The 16,588-nt window shown below is 37.4% G+C and overlaps 1 protein-coding gene across 5 annotated transcripts in view; it reads left to right on the forward strand.

The window, feature by feature from the left end:
• Positions 1–16,588, forward strand: part of RB1CC1 (RB1 inducible coiled-coil 1) — an 83,665-nt gene that overhangs the window by 35,436 nt on the left and 31,641 nt on the right. For all 5 annotated transcript variants that reach the window (XM_068932714.1, XM_068932713.1, XM_068932717.1 and 2 more), the window contains 6 exons: positions 1,039–1,209; positions 9,960–10,144; positions 12,550–12,736; positions 12,818–12,899; positions 13,757–13,818; positions 14,828–14,931. In XM_068932714.1, coding sequence (XP_068788815.1) covers positions 1,039–1,209; positions 9,960–10,144; positions 12,550–12,736; positions 12,818–12,899; positions 13,757–13,818; positions 14,828–14,931 — 791 coding nt within the window. The remainder of the gene's footprint in view (positions 1–1,038; positions 1,210–9,959; positions 10,145–12,549; positions 12,737–12,817; positions 12,900–13,756; positions 13,819–14,827; positions 14,932–16,588) is intronic.

Consider the following 16,588-nt stretch of genomic DNA (forward strand, 5'->3'; position numbering starts at 1 on the left):
GGGCAGTATCTTTTTCACCAGGCTCTCATATAACAGATGGCATACCATAGCCATTTTGAATAAATTCATTCATATCCTGCTAATGCCTGATGACTCTCAGTGTGTTCCTAACTAATTTATTCTATGTTTAAATTAAACTCTGTCCTATATAAACTGTTGCAATTGCTTATGTTATTTTCAAAACTAAATAAGTGAAGGCTCTAATTTATGTCATTGTTCTTATAGTGAAACTTGAAGGGTCATCCTTAATATCTGCTGACTTTGTTGTAGCCTCTTGATATTGAAATATTAACTTGCCTTTTCTGGGTAAGGGGCTGTAAAGGGATATGATGAAATAAGCTTTCAATTTTTAAAAGTGTTATAGCAAAAATATTAGCAAGAGGTATTACAACCATATTATTCTTCTGTAGCTTAGTTTCCAATTATCTAGAACTGATCTGCTTATCTAAGGGGCCATCAATGTAGAAGTATTAATTCTCTGGAGAGAGGCTAATAGATCTTGTCTTTTTGTCTCCTTTCTGTTGCACTTTCCATTGAGTCCAATGGAGACTGAATTCATTTGCTTTAACAGCCCCCCCCCCCCCCAAAAAAAAAAACCAAAAAAACAAAAAAACCACACACGTATACACAATTCCTTTTCTACTTTCAAGGACTTGATTTGTATGCTTTGCTGGTCCAGAATGCTTTAAAGAATTTCATGTCATAATATAAAATACAGAGACTTATTAAATCAGAATTTTGAAATGTATAAAAGATGTACGCCTATGTTGGGTTCAAACGAAAATCCTAGTGAAAATAGTGTGATAAACTACAGAATTGTGAAGGAAAAATATTAAGGCTGTAAAAATTCACATAGCTCTTTCAACTTTCAATAAGCTACGTGCTAATAAAACCTTTCTTGTAGAACTTTCTTTAAAAATGGGTTACAACCTGATGCATGTGCAGTATTAAATATTCTGTTTAAAACAAAAAATAAGAATGCGCCTATCCTCTCTCTCTCTCTCTGTCTCTCTCTTTTTTTTTTTTTTTTTCTTTTAGCTTGATCCAAGGATCATCCAACCCTTTTTGGCAGAGTGTCGGCAAACTATCGCCAAACTAGATAATCAGAACATGAAGGCTATTAAAGGTCTTGAGGATAGGCTCTATGCATTGGACCAGATGATAGCAAGCTGCAGTAGACTGGTAAATGAACAAAAAGAACTTGCTCAGGTAATACACATATGAATGGTAGATTTGTGGGTGTATATACGCTGTTAAAGATTACTATAAAAAGAAAATTACATATCTTGCTGTGGGATAATTTTCAACATACTACCATAAGGATCCTCTTAGTATCCTCAGATACTATGTTCATCAAAATTTAACATGAAAATGTCAGAATTTTCTACATCTTACGTTCATATTTTCAGTGCCCAACTCCAATTGCCACATATTCATATAAATATTTATTCTAAAGCATCAAACCAGCTCAAAATACTACAGTGGGTGATAGACAGCACTGGATCTTAAATGCTTCATTGAGTTTATGTTCATATCAATTCATATATATGTGTATGTGTGTATAATTATTCTAAATATATGTATGTATATAAGGAAAAGCATTCTACAACTAAAAAAAAAAATCTTTGACATATTGTAGGCTTAAAATAAGAGTAAATGCATTACATACACGCGGAGTTGTAGTTCACTGCAATTTTTGTCAACTGCATGTTAAGCTGTATATTTTTATAGTAAAGATTACTTCCATCAAGGTTTCCTTGATAGTAAATGTGGAAAAATATTTTACTCTGATTCAGTCATTCAAACATAAAAACCATCAATATAGAATTACTGATTTGAGACATGTCAGTGTCCAGTCTTATTTCTGGACTGGAATAGGTCTTTATTTTTTAGAAATCAGACTTTTTCAGGGTGAATAAGAATCAATTAGAATATGATGAAACATAAAAACTTGTAAAATATATGTTAAGATGATCTGTCTTATTAAATCTTTTGAATGCTTTACAGACTGTTTGTGCACACTTGTGCTGTATTAATTTTGCACATTATTACGGAAAGCTGCTATTAAAACAGGATCTGATAAAGATAGCTACAGATTTGTATATATTCCTTTTAAAGTCTACTTTGAAATAGGTGGTTTTAGAGAGAATTTTTAGCTTATGGAAATGAGGGACACATTTGACTTAGGTGTTATCTTAGTATTTTTCCCCACATATCGTTGTCAAAACTATCTAAATACTAGCTGGTTTACAGATATTTTTTTTTATGCATGAAAATCCTATTTCAGTCGATAATATTTTCTAAGATATGATGCTTGTTTTGAAGCTTTAAATAAGGTTCCCAAAATACAATTTTAACACATCTGGGCTTCGGCTTAAAATAAGCCATTAAGCTGACATTCAAAGGAAAGTGATAACCCTGTGTGCTGTTTTGTTTGAGTGTGGTCTGGTAAATATTTTGTGGATGCAATTCTTGGGCCAACAGAATAGCTCTGTATTTTTTACATATTCGATATTGTATTGTGTAAAGAATGCTTTCATGTGAAACTAAAGGCGCTCTCTATGGCCTCTGTATTAGTGAGTCATTTAGAACATTGGTTAGGAAGATTTCTTGTCCAGCTTGGACAGTGTTAAAATTTATTTGCTGATGAGCTGTTAACCCTGATGCTTTGTTTCAAGATATGACTGGTTCCCTTGGCTTGCTAGCACTAAAGAAATCATAATTTTAGTAAATGCACCCAAAAAGCAGTGAATGTGTCAGAGTTCTGAAGAATTGATGTAACATTCTGTTTTAATAATCACGCCTATTTCCATTCTTTAGAACTTAAGTGCCTAAAAAGGTATCTTTTTTTTTTTTTTTTCCAGAAGATAACTATAGATGTTTGGGGTGGGGAGGGAGCGAATTTGTAGCAAGAATAATTTTTCTAATTAGGGAGACTTTGTAGCTTGTTCTTACCTTCAGTCTAGTTGCTACAAAGCAGGTTTGACACATTGTCTTAGTACTTTGAAGAGTGGATAACTTTTTGCCAGTGGTAGACCTTCAGAGGTAGCCTTTAGTTGCTTATAGGCTGGAAAAGAGGTTGTCATGAATCTGTTTGTCTCTGCTAGTTCATCCAGTCTCATTACACGGAAGGCAGAAACAGAAAGAGAATATCAGTCACGAAAATGGGGAAAGATGGCATGTTTGTGTGACGGGCAGTGTTCGGGACTAATTTGCTGGTTTGTTTTTAGCGTATTGTCTCTTTCTGACTCTGGACTAATTCCGAGATCAAATAAATAAATCCAGTCAGTTGATGAGCTTCTCCAGTCCTTAATCCTCTTTCTCTTGGTAATGTTAATTAGCTGATATGTAGCTCTGTCTGTGCGGATGCACTTAGACTGTTACCAGTACTTCCCTTTTATTTAGCAGGCATACTCTCCTGCTGTCCTCCTGGATGTCAGAGAACTATATTTTAGGAGTTAGAGAAGGCCTGGGGAGCAATTTTCAGTTGTGGAAGGGTTTTCTGGTGTCCTTATGATGTAGAACTAGGAAAACAGTGAAGAAAACCAGAATTTCAGTTGGAGATATAGAATAAAGCATAGCCAGGTTAACCTTTTTTTCTGGAGGGAAGCAGTGAGTCCTTATGACTGGTTATTTCAGATGGAGGATCAGAGGAAAAGGTAATGCCCTTGATGATTGCTCATCAAGCTTCTAGTGAGGGGAGAGAGCAGTGTGCCTGCACTAGACAGTTTCATTTGAAGTGATAAGAAATTTGATGTAAAAGTATTTTAAATGTAAAATGTATGACTCTTATGTTTAGAATGTTGCAATGACATAGTAAAGGTTCTTTATTAAGTAAAATTTCTGTGAAGAACTTCTGTTAATTTCATACCTAAGGTTGTCCTTAATGCCTTGTTTACAATGGAAAGCATATTAAAGTATATGTGTGATCATTATATGACATTCAGGTTTTCACCGTTATATCAGAGCTAGGAGCTTAAACAAAGGGATACGAGTTTCTTATTTTTGTTTGCACAGTGGTATATCATTAGTGGGAGTAAGTGAACAGCGTTCGCTCCCTATCTTGCCAACAGCCTGGTGGCTAGTGCTCCTTTTTGAGACGCTAGGGGAGAAGCAGGCTGACGATCGCATGGGACCCAGGTTTCCTGCTGCGTCCTCTGGGCCATTGGCTGTTACATAAAGGTGGGCGCTACCAGTCCTTCTGGCAGCATTGTTTGAAAGTGGAGCCTGTCTTGAAATAATTTCAGTGAATAAGTTTAGGAGTAAGTTTTTGCTAAATCCCAGTCTTGCATAGGTGCTTGAGTCATAGGCGGGTGGTTAAGTTCAGGGGAAATTTAGTATGTTGGAGAAACTGCTCGTGCGTCCCTGTACTCAGTTGTCCAGTGTTATAAACTGCATTCTTAGGTATGTTGTTTTCCCTCCTCACTTGAATGAGGAGTCTACCTCAAGTTTACTAATTCTGCTTTTGAGAGACACTGAAAGTTGGTTGGAAAAATAGTGTCACCTTGTTTAAATGCCTCTATGAATTTGGGTATTGATACATTTTGTGAAGTTGTCAGGGATTTGTACCTTTCAGATTTTCGTTGTTGCTTTGTTTTTTTGCATAAATCCTCTTTTCCTTTATTTATGATATGAGAGAATTTTTTGTTTTTTAAGAACAATGAGAGATGAAGTGGTGTGTTTTTTGAGGCTTTGATTTGTTGAATTTGTTGATTTTTAAACAACTGACTAAGTATACTTCCAGTTGCTTTTATTTCTTAGTTTTATATTTGAGCCTCAAGAAACATTTTAACATCAGTTTTACCAAGTCATTCCGAATGCTTGTATAACTTTGTATACTGTTTTTCATTTAATGTAGCTGTTTGGATACTATCTGAAAAACATTACAAACCTGATGTAAGCTATTAGAGCTGGTATCATGCAACTCATTCAAATGATAGTCTGCATATAAATCTAAGAAGAAGGGGTGAAACTAAGGGTTTAATTTTATTCAGAAACTTAGATGAGGACTTGTATATGTTTAAACATGGTTCTCGTGATTTGTGTAATTAGTGTTAATACTTGATTTTACCTGAAAGAACCTCATATAACTAACCTTGTGGCAGTTAACTACTTGTGTTCATAAAAAAACAACAAGTGGCTGTACTTTATAGGACAAGGATAAAGAAAATCTAAATGATAATCCTCGTGGCAATATATGTATTGGAAACTGTTGATTTGTTTCCCTAGATGAGAAAAAGCTAATATTCTATTTAGAATTTGACTTGACTATCTCTTCGGACCTCAGTGTCATTAAAATTCAAAACAAACTTATTCCATGAAAGTCATCTGCAGATGAGCTAGAAGGCCTCATTGCTTCATTAATTTACGTGTTCCTAGATCTGCCTTAAGAATTCTTATGCTTTCCATAGGTCTTTTCCCTGAACTGACCAATAAACAGCATCTTACATGAAAATTTACTTCTTGAGTTATGCAGTTGAGTAAAGGTTTTGATTTCTAGCCCCTAACATTTAATATGGAAAGCTGCTTTGCTAAATTTTAAAATCTGCTTTCCTCTGTGGAAGCTGTGATTGGTAACATAAGTATATGTAATTATGGTCCATAGGTGGTGTTACCTAAAAAGACTACTCTTCCAGAAAATGTGGAGCCTCTTTTAACCTATCAGTATGATTTTGTCTTGGCTATTTCAAATCAATGTTTTCCTGCCTACACTGTCCTTGATTTTGGTGCCTGGTAGTTCTGTAATGCTTACCACAGTATCTTTCCTTGTTGTCCTCCTCCTTGGCTGAACAAACCAAGCCTTTTGATGAGCTCTCCTTTTACTTGATTCTTGTAACAACTCTTCCTGCCTCTTCTTGTTTTCGTTCCTTTGACTTGGTTAAAAAAATACACTTAAAGTTTGCCACTTATTTCTTTGTCTCTCATAGAGTTCTCCCCTGTTCAGTGCATGAATTGCACAGTACTCACTGAACTGATAGCTCTTCAGTCTTCTCTTCCATCTTCAGTGCACGTTTCTCTTTTTATTTCATGACAATTAACGTGCTTGCTTGATAGTTACTTTCTAATGATTTCTGTTTTGTTCTTACTAGAATATAAATACTTATTTCAGGCTTTGCAAGTATGTTTTAAAGCATCTCATAATGTCAAAATCTCATATTCAATATCAAACCAACAATGACAGTGGTTTCACTTTTCAGCACAATTGTGCATAAGCTCTGCAGTATACAGTTCTCTCTGCTTCAGAAAACAATGCTTAAAACTATTTTGTGATCTTGATTTCTTTACTAAGAAAATACAAGCTTATGTGAACAAACTTAAAGTACTACTTAATGACCACTGTTGTGAGACACACATGAACGTGAACCACATCAAAACTAGAATCTGGTTTTGTTTGGCATTTTCTTGTCTAAACTGCACCCTGTTTCCAGCAATATCTTATCTCACTTGTTGAATGTGGTGAAGGCGACAATGGCTTGGCACAGCAGTTTTATGCCAGCAGCTCTCTTCTCTGCCCCTGCCTTCCTTGTCTCTGCTATATATGTATATATACATTACCTTCTGTAATCTGCAATTTGATACCCACTTCTCTAAGGCAGTCCATCTTCCTTCTCCAGCCCCTTGACCCTTTCAGGAATTCCTTGTTACCATCCACAGTAGACAACAGATAATTTCTTGCCCTCTCTATCTCCTACTTCAAAACAAGATGTCTGGCTGCACTCTTACCTTTTGATCTTTCATTCTCATTGTCTTGCTGAAGCTTTTTTGCTTTTCCTCCTTTGCTTCCTGGTTGCTTTACTGCTTCACCAGATATAGGGAAAAGTTTAGAGCAGACAAGCACTCATAGCTAGGGAGATTTGTCAGCCTTCCGCACCATGAGTAGGACTTTCTAGAGATCCAGTTACTGAGAATTCATACTGAGGCAAGTAAGGTTGGGAAGATCCTTATACTCATTCCTGTACAGAGAGCATCTTGACACATACCAAAAGTGTGTGTGCCACTGATTTTGCTCTGCCTTCTGACTGATTGTGGTACAAAGTCAGCAGCTTCTAAAGGCATAAAGGAAGAAGAAAAATGTATTACTGATAGGATTTGCAGCTTTTTTGTTTGTTTGTTGTTTTCTCTTTTGTTTTTTGTTTATTTGTTTGTTAGCTGGAGAACTGGTAAAGTGGAGAACTGTTTCAGCGATTCTATGTTTCATTCCATATTCTATGAAGAAATGTGGTCCTAACGCTCTTCTATCCGTATCTCTTTTATCATCTTTTCCTATACCATAAAGACTCAGGGTGAGTTTCTAATTCCTGCTCCCATAATAAAAAAAATCACAGAATGGTTGAGTTTGGAAGGGACCTTTAAAGATTATCTGGTGCAGCCCCCCTGCTCAAGCAGGGTCACCTAGAGCAGGCTGCCCAGGACTGCTGCCAGATGGATTTGGAATATCTCCAAATCCAAGGATAAAGATTCCATAACCTCTTTGTGCAACCTTTTCCAATGCTCAGTCACCCTCACAGTAGAATGTTTTTCCTTAGATACAGGTTAAAATTCGTGTTTCAATTTGTACGCGTTGCTTCTTGTCCTGTCATTGACAACCACTGAAAAGTCTGGCTTTGTGTTCTTTGTACCCTCTCTTCAGATATTTATATGCATTGATAAGATCCCTCTCAGCCTTCTGTTCTCCAGGCTAAACAGGCCCAGCTCTCTCAGCCTTTCCTCGTATGAGAGATGCTCCAGTCCCTTAATCGTCTCAGTGGCTACTTACTGTGCTTGCTCTGGTAGCTCAATATATCTCCTGTATTGGGGAGTCCAGAACTGGACACAGTACTCCAGGTGTGACCTCACCAGGGCTGAGTAGAAGGAAATAAGCACCTCCTTTGACCTGCTGGCAATGCTCTTCCTAATGCAACCTAGGATACTAGTGGCCTTTATTACAAGGGCACATTACTGGCTCGTGGCCAGCTTGGTGTTCACCAGGACTCCCAAGTCTTTCTCTGCAGAGCTGCTTTCCAGCAGGTCAGCCCCCAGCCTGTACTGCTGTTGCATGGAGTTATTCCTCCCTAGTTGCAGGAGTCTACACTTCCCTTTGAACTTCATGAACTTTCTCTTTGCCCATCTCTGCAGCCTGTCCAGGTCTCTCTGAATGGCAACACAGCCCTCTGGTGTATCAGTCACTCCTCCCAGTTTTATGTCGTCAGCAAACTTGCTGAGGGTGCGCTCTGTCCCTTCCTCCAGGACGCTGATGAATAGGTTGAATAGTATTGACCCCGGGAGAGACTGCTAGATACAGGCCTCCAGCTAGAGTCTGTGTCACTGATCCCAACCCTCTGAGCTCAGCCATTCAGCCAGTTCTCCATCCACCTCACTGTCCACTCATCCAGTGCACACTTCCTGAGCTTGCCTATGAGGATGTGTTGGGAGACAGTGTCAAAAGCCTTGCTGAAGTCCAGGGAGACAACATCCACTGCTCTGCCCTCATCCACCCAGTCAGTTGTCCCATCATAGAAGGCTACCGGGTTGGTTAAGCATGATTTCCCCTTTGGTGAATCCATGCTGACTACTACTGACACCTTCTTGTCCTCCACGTGCACAGTGTCCTCCACATGCTTAGTGATGGCCTCCAGGAGGAGCTGTTCCATCACCTTTCCAGGGATGGAGGTGAGGCTGACAGGCCTGTAGTTCCCTGGCTCCTCTTCCTTGCTCTTTTGGAAGACTGGAGTGACACTGGCTTTCTTCCAGTCCTCAGGCACCTCTCCTGATCTCCAGGACCTTTCCAAGAGGATGGACAGTGGCCTAGCAATAACATCCGCCAGCTCCCTCTGCACTCATGGGTGCTTCCCATCGAGACCCATGGACTAGTGTATGTCAAGTTTGCTTAAGCAATTCCTTACCCGATCCTCCTCGACCCAAGGAGAGTCTTCCTTTCTCCAGCCTTCCTCTCTTGTTCCCAGGGTCTGGAATTCCTGAGGACTGGCCTTAGCAGTGAAGACTGAAGCAAAGGCAGCATTCAGCAACCCTGCCTTCTCTGTATCCTTTGTCAGCAGGGCTCCTGCCCCCTTCAGCAGCAGGCCCACGTTTTCCCTAGTCTTCCTTTTGTTACTGATGTATTTGAAGAACCCCTTCTTGTTGTCCTTGGCGTTCCTCACCAGATTAAACTCCAGGTGGGCTTTGGCCTTCCTAGCCTTATCCCTGCATATTCAGACAGTGTCCCTATATTCATCCCAGGTTACCTGTCTGTGCTTCTGCCTTCTGTATTACAGTTTCACCAGAAGCTCTTTGTTGATCCATGCGGATCTCCTGTCCCCTTTGCTCAACTTCTTGCTCATTGGGATGCACTGTTCTTGAGCTTGCAGGAGGTAATGTTTGAATAGCAACCAGCTTTCTTGCTCCCTGCCCCCTTTCCGTCTAGGACCTTATCCTATGGAATTCTTCCAAACAGGTTCCAGAAAAGGCCAGTCTGCTCTCGTGAAGTCCAGGAAAGGTTAAAGCTTCTGCATAAAACCAATTTTAAGAACTTCTACAGCTTGTAAAACCACTTACTGTTCCTAAAACTCTTCTCTTGGAAATGGCTTAGTCCTTCCCAAATTCCCAGATTTCATCCGAGAAGTCTGCTTCATACCACCAGCATATGGAAAAACTAATGCTAAGCAATTAGGTTTTGGAAAGATTAAAAGCCTAGCAGTGTAAATTCTTATAGGGTTATGTTGGTAACTTTTTAGGAAGAAAAGGATTTCAGATGAGGTTTATTTGGAATGGACTAAGAGTAAGAGGAAAGCAAGTCTGACGCTTTACTAAACTATGTAGCATTCTGTTATATTTCAGAACAGTTAAAGTAAGCTTATTAAAATGTCTTGCCTTCTTGCAGAGAAGGTGGACCACTTGATCATGTGAACATGGAATATCTAAAGGGTTCAGTGCTTTTTGCTTGTCATAAAGCTTGTGTAACAAATGTTTTTTTTCTCCTCTAGGGATTTTTGGCTAATCAGAAGAGAGCTGAAAACTTGAAAGATCCTTCTGTGCTACCTGATTTGTGTTTGAGTCATGCAAATCAGCTGATGATTATGTTAACTAATCACAGAAAACTGTTAGATATTAAGCAGAAATGTACCACTGCCAAACAGGAACTTGCAAATAATCTGCAAGTCAGACTAAAGTAAGTTACAACTTTTCAACTTTGTCTTGCAAATTCCGCTTATATCGGGGGTGTTTAAACAAAAGTGTTGTGAGGAAGACTTCAGTAATGTGTTCCTTTGTTCCTTTTCGGGGAAGAGGGAAATAAAAGCTACATCACTTCAGTTTGTTTATGAAGTTATTTGTAAGCGTGAAACAAAACATTACTTAAACAGAAATTTTTCTTACAGTTTTAGCATGTTCACATCAGTAAAAATTTAAAAAAACAAAAAAATCCAGGAGCCTCTATCCCCCTTCTCCCCACATCAGCCTCACAAGCTGTCAGCGTCTTGTTTAAAATTTAACTGGCAATTATATTGTTATTTTCAAAAGAGTGTAATGAACATAAGTAAAACACTGTTCAGTAGCTTATGATTGTATGAAAGCAGAAAAACCTGTCGGTAGTTTGTGGCTTACAGTTCATGAAGAATAGTTATATCTAGCAAAAATGAAAATGGCAGTTAGCAAAAATGAAGATTTTTTTCTCATGTAAGCATCATTCTTGTATTGCATGGATGATAATAAGGAGTCTGTATAACTCAATGGGAAATACAGTTGTTTTTTTTTCCCCATTACTATACCTAATCCTTAAGCTTTAGTTAGGTTGCCATGTCAGATGCATGGAAAAACTTAGAAAAGAGGTTAATAATTTCCCAGAAAAAATATTGTTTACCCTTGCAACTAATAATTCGGCCACACTGTGTCCCTATTAAATACTGAATAACTGCAGAATAGAATTTTACCTCCTTGAAAAGTTTACAGCTTGTGTAGACAAGGCAAGTACAAGGTGCAGGAAGAAGTAAAGCAGAATCAGCAATGCACTAGCAGCAAAGATCCTGTTATTGTAAAATAAATTATTGCTAGATAAATCAGAATGCACATTTCTCTCAATTGCCCATGCATGTGCTCTTATCCCATTGAAAAGATAACTTTTCATGTGTCACTTTTCACTGTAACAGGTACTTAACGATAGGATGTAGCAGCTAGTTTGCCATAAATTCGCACTTTCACTTTGTGTATGTTAAAGTATTTGTGCAGCTATACACTTAATTCCTGAATTATTAGAGGGTAAGGTTTACATCTCTTTGGAAGAAATAATCTTGTAAGACATGGAGATTAAAGCCGAAGAGGATAGATCTGAAGAGAATAATAAAGCATAGATTTTAAAAATCACTGTACTCTGGGTCAAACCAAAGGTTCTTCTAACTTATCTTCTGTAGCAACTAGTAGCAAATGACCATAGATATAATAATAAGGAAAGGACATAAGGATATTTCCCCATGGGAATATTTGCATATAGCTCAGTTTACGTGATCAAGAAGCAATCTCTCATTTTTAATTTGCTGTTTTTTGATTTTTTTCTCATGAATTAGTCTGACTTCTTTATAAAAGCCAGGAATTTATGTGGATTTAAAAGTTCTTACTGTTTAACTGTATGCTAAGTGGAAAAAGTACTACTACTTGTGTCTGAATCTTCCACTTGTTAGCTTCATGTAATGCCCTCTTTCTATTTCTTGCTGTTTGTTACTGTGAGATAAAATCAACAGTGCATGTGTTTATCTTGTAGTTTCCATGTTGGGATGTGTTCTGGTGGCTTAATGATAACTCGTCTGTATCTGTTACTTCACTTTTAGTCCGCTTCTGTCAATAACAACATTTTTTTGTTACTTTAGGAGTGTAGCTGCACCTTACAACTTCTTGGATAGCAAAGCTTCTGTAACTTTTCCACTCAGACACACTGGGCTATCCCCTTTTCAGTAGTTGTCCTGTGATGTAATTACGTTGATGTCTGTGCTTTAAACTAATGTAATGATCGAGGAACAAATACCTCTATTTAACAAGACTACTGAAGATGTAGTTATTCAAAATGGGAATTTTTATGTTACAGGGACTGTTATTTGTAGTGAGGGAGCAGATGATGACAATTTTTTTTTTAATCTTCTAATTTCGTTGATAGTAACCTCGTCCTTAGTGAAAACCTAATGCTTTTCAGTAAGTATTTTTAAAACTTATAAATAAAGAGGAATGCTTTCTGTGCTCCTAACATACCAACTTTTTTTAATCCTTATATGGAGAAGGCTGCAATATCATGCCACCTAAGGTTATGTATGCTAAAAGTGTTACTTGTCAAAATCAAAACTTAACCCATAAGGTGGTAAGTACTCATTTCTGAGCGCTAAGCAGACTTCTTTCTAGGATAAATGAATAGGGAATTGTAAGGCAACTACTAAGTTCTGAATTACTTGGCGTTTCCAAAAAGCCTGTTGTTGCCCATGTAAAATGATGTCATAGTTCAGTTGATCCAGACATGTTGCAAATCTTGGTGAAATTTAAATATAGACAAGACGTCAAAGTTGTTATCTTCTAATGTGTAATCTGCTTCTGTAGGTGGTGTTGTTTCGTAATGCTTCATGCTGACCAAGATGGAGAGAAACTACAAGCTTTGCTTCGTCTTGTAACAGAGCTCCTAGAAAGGGTCAAGGTTGTAGAGGCTCTCAGTACTGTTCCTCAAATGTATTGTCTAGCTGTTGTTGAGGTTGTAAGGAGGAAAATGTTCATAAAACACTACAGGGAGGTAAGCAAGACATTTTTTGAGACCAAACCTCTATCAGTGTATAATCTCGTAACTAAATATATACATTTTTGCCTTCTGTAGTGGGCAGGAGCTTTAATAAAAGATGGGAAACATCTATATGAAGCTGAAAAGGCAAAAAGGGAATCTTTTGGTAAACTGTTCAGTAAGTATTTTCTGTCTGTAAAATCAATGATGACAATGTATTTTAACTACAAGAAAAAAAACCCTGCATGATTCTATTTTTTTGCTACTTTAAATAGGGAATACCCACAGCGTGCCAAATGGTGCTAGTATGAACAATATTTTTTTTCTAAGTTATGTTGCCATCAAATTAATGAACTGTTCCATATAATTTATCCAAAAAGCTGTGAAAGCTCTGAGTTTAGTGCTTGTAGTAGGTAAGATTTCAAAGTTATTACACTTGAGTGCAGTTTCTGTTTGAACATGTTCTGCAACCTTTACTGTTCTTTAAATTACACTTTTGAAAGTATTATTGAATATTCGAGTATTGGCACAGCTTCCTCTCTGCTTCCTCAAAACAAGGAAAAAAAAATGAAGACCTATATCTGAAAACCTGACCAGCAGTTAAAAATAAAATAAAATAAAGGCTGAAGTTACTGATAAAAGAAATCTCATTCTTCTTTCTGCAAAGTCTACAACTTTGTATGTTTCAAATGAACTACTGAAACAAGAGAACTGAGCAAGAATATCAGAAGACAATGGAAAGATGATTAACTGCAAAGAAGAAATTCTGATTTTTTTTTTTTGTGATAGAAGTGAACATTATCAAAAAAGAGGCTTGAATGGAGTGAAAAGTTCTTTCATGGCGGTTTTTACGTTGAAATTCTGTGGTGACTTGCAATTTTCTTTTTTTTTTTTTTTTAGTTAATAACAACATGCTTATTAATGCTCTCAAATTTAGTTTAGCTGTTTAACTGCAGTAGCTCAACTGTTTTCCGTTAAGGCATTGTTTGAATGTTACATCTATTTCTTCTAAATAACCAATTTTTTTTTGCACAGGGAAGTCTTTTTTAAGGAACCGCTTGTTTAGAGGACTTGATTCCTGGCCTCCATCCTTTTGCGTATGTGCTCAGTATCTCTTTGTATTCTTTGTTGCTTGTTATAAACTGTAGTTTCCTAAATTAAAAAACTAACCTTAATTCAAGCTGTATGCCTGTCATGCTGCTTTGGCACAGGTAAAACAGCTAGGAACTAGAGTTCTTTGCTATGTAAAATGAGCTTTATTAACATTGGTTCATAACTTGCAATGTGGTTAAAGAGGACATGCCAACTTGATACTGCTTTTTAATAAGCAGTCTGTAGTATTGAACAAAAAATACTATTAAATAACAGGAAACAGAGGTCAGGAGAGATAATGTGATTGTCTAACCCATAAAATTTAAGTAGTAAAGGGAAGTAAAAGATTTCCATGTTTTCCTATAATCACTGGATGAGTGAAATGAAATTTTCATATCTATTGTCTGATGTGAGGGGCAGATAACATGAAGGGTTGAAAAAGTACAGCTGTGATCAAGCATTGCCTGTTAACTTTGATTTGACATAACCTGGTGAATTCAAGTAGCATCTCTCTCCATGGTTTGTATATGGCCATCTCTCTTTGCCAGCATTGTTTAATCTCTTCAAGTTCTCCTTTGCGGCATTTTTTTGAAACGATTCATGGAAAAAAAAGAATGCTTTTTTTAGTATTTTAACTACTGAAATTTATTTTTAGAATTTTAAATACTGAGTTAAATACTTAGCTGATTATTTATTAGCGCACTAAATAAAGCTTCAGGCCCATCTCTTATCCCCTAACATGCTGTTTATGCTTAGGAAACTTGATAATGAGGAGGAAATACTGCTTCTATAGGCATTATGAACAGCCTTAATGACTAAAAATATGAATGAAGTTTTTTATTAAGGGGGAGAGGTGAGAGTAAGTTCCTTTAGAAGGGGAAAGAAATCTCTCAAGAGAGAGATCAAAGTTTAACTGCATTTCTGTTTAATGAATGAAGTTCTCTTTTAAAATCCTTCCTTAGTCATTCTGGTATTACTTTATAACTATGTGCAAATTATTTTCTTTTTATACAGACACGAAAGCCTCGCAGGTTTGACAGTGAGCTTCCAGATATCTCATTAAGTGACTTGCAGTTTCTGCAGTCCTTTTGTCCTTCAGAAGTGCAACCGTTACTCAGGTAGATCACCTTTGTTAACTTTCTGTGGTATGGAAGTTGCTTCCCTTTCTGTCCTGCTCCTGCCCCTTCAGCCCCTTCACCCCCCTTCATTGTGCATAAGAAACTGGCAAAGGTATTTTCTGTAGCGATACCGTTCTTAAGCAATGCTCTTTGCTGACTTACTGCAGATACTTATATTACCTTTGTGCTTCATGTACTCCAAATCAGATTATATGAACATATATATGTGCCCTGGGTATTCTGTATTGAGATGTAAAGGATGGACGTTTCTCTGAACTGCCTCCCAGCCAGAACTGGAAAACCTTGCTGGTTTTAAACTGCAATCAACTCACGTTGTGGTTTTTTGTCCCATCAGAATTATGTTAATGGTATTCTGAGGCAAATGAAATAAATTTATTTAGCCGCAAATGATATCATAGAGAGCTCTTGTATTCAATTTTTGCTCTGCCTCTGTCAGACTTATACTACTGAAAGATGGATTCTTCTAAATGCCTTTGCTGTCTAGGGGAATCCATCATTTCAAGCAAAAGCTCTGTTTGCATGTTTCTTACCTCCTACGATGAGATAAGCATGCACGTGTGGGGAGGAAAGCTACAGTTTCATCTCACAAGTTAGTTGACAGGTTTCTAATCTAGCACTTAAAGATATCTTTCTGGGAAAGCTGACTGTCAGAGTGAAATTCCAAAGTCATATATCTTCATGCTGTAGAAATCGGACAGAGAAGTGCCAAACTTCTATCGGCAAGAAATATGAGGGAGCAAAGATCTCTAGGAGGAGATCTTTCTATCTGTTATGGACCTATTGGGTGCCACTTGTATCTATTACTCTTCAGCTAGAAGGGGTCTGCAGTTAGAGGTGGTCAGATTTCACTTTTCAGCCCCAGGGCTACAAAGAATAAGATAAATTCAAAAGAAGGTGCTCCACTATCAGCTTTCAGATTCGCCAGCTGTATCAGCCCATTACTACTGCACACTGTGGGAGCTGAATTCATTTTCACCTCTATTTTGTACTTGTATTCTGTTTTTGATTTCAAAATTGTTGGCAATCCTTTTGGTATTATGGCTACTGCCATTAACAATAAGTATAGTGAGTTTAGTTTGCAGGAGAGCAGATTTAGCCTAGGTCACGATGATACAGGTGACATACCCTGCTTAATTTCTCTTGTTAAGCTCTCAGATGTGCTCCTCAGTGATTCTGCAGTTAAAATGCAAGCTATTATGACATATTGCTGAGGTTGACTGGATTTACGGGTTTGTAAGAAGCTTACAACCTTTATAGGGAAGTTTTGACCAAGTTCAGGGATAATTTTGCCTTGCTATTCATTGTCAGAAGACCAGTCAGTAACCAAACTGGTCCTAATTGTAGCGACATATCTTTCCACTTGATGGCAATAGAGGTGGGATTATGTCATGTGCATCCTAGTTTCTGTGCTCAGGATTGCATTTGGTGGAAGTGTTGATGATAGTGGTGGACTTTCAGCTGTAGTGGGCAGAGCTGTCAGACAGTACAGACTCTCAAGAAAATAAAGTGCTACTTTTCTAGAAGTTTGTAAAATTTACAGTTGAAGCATAGTTTGTTATGCAGCACTTTGTATTGCAGTCACAGCAGATTAATCTTTCTTTTAATTTACAGTACCTATTATTAAAATAGAATAATA

This window comes from Struthio camelus, chromosome 2 (genome assembly GCF_040807025.1).
Source record: "Struthio camelus isolate bStrCam1 chromosome 2, bStrCam1.hap1, whole genome shotgun sequence".
NCBI classification, from domain to species: domain Eukaryota; kingdom Metazoa; phylum Chordata; class Aves; order Struthioniformes; family Struthionidae; genus Struthio; species Struthio camelus.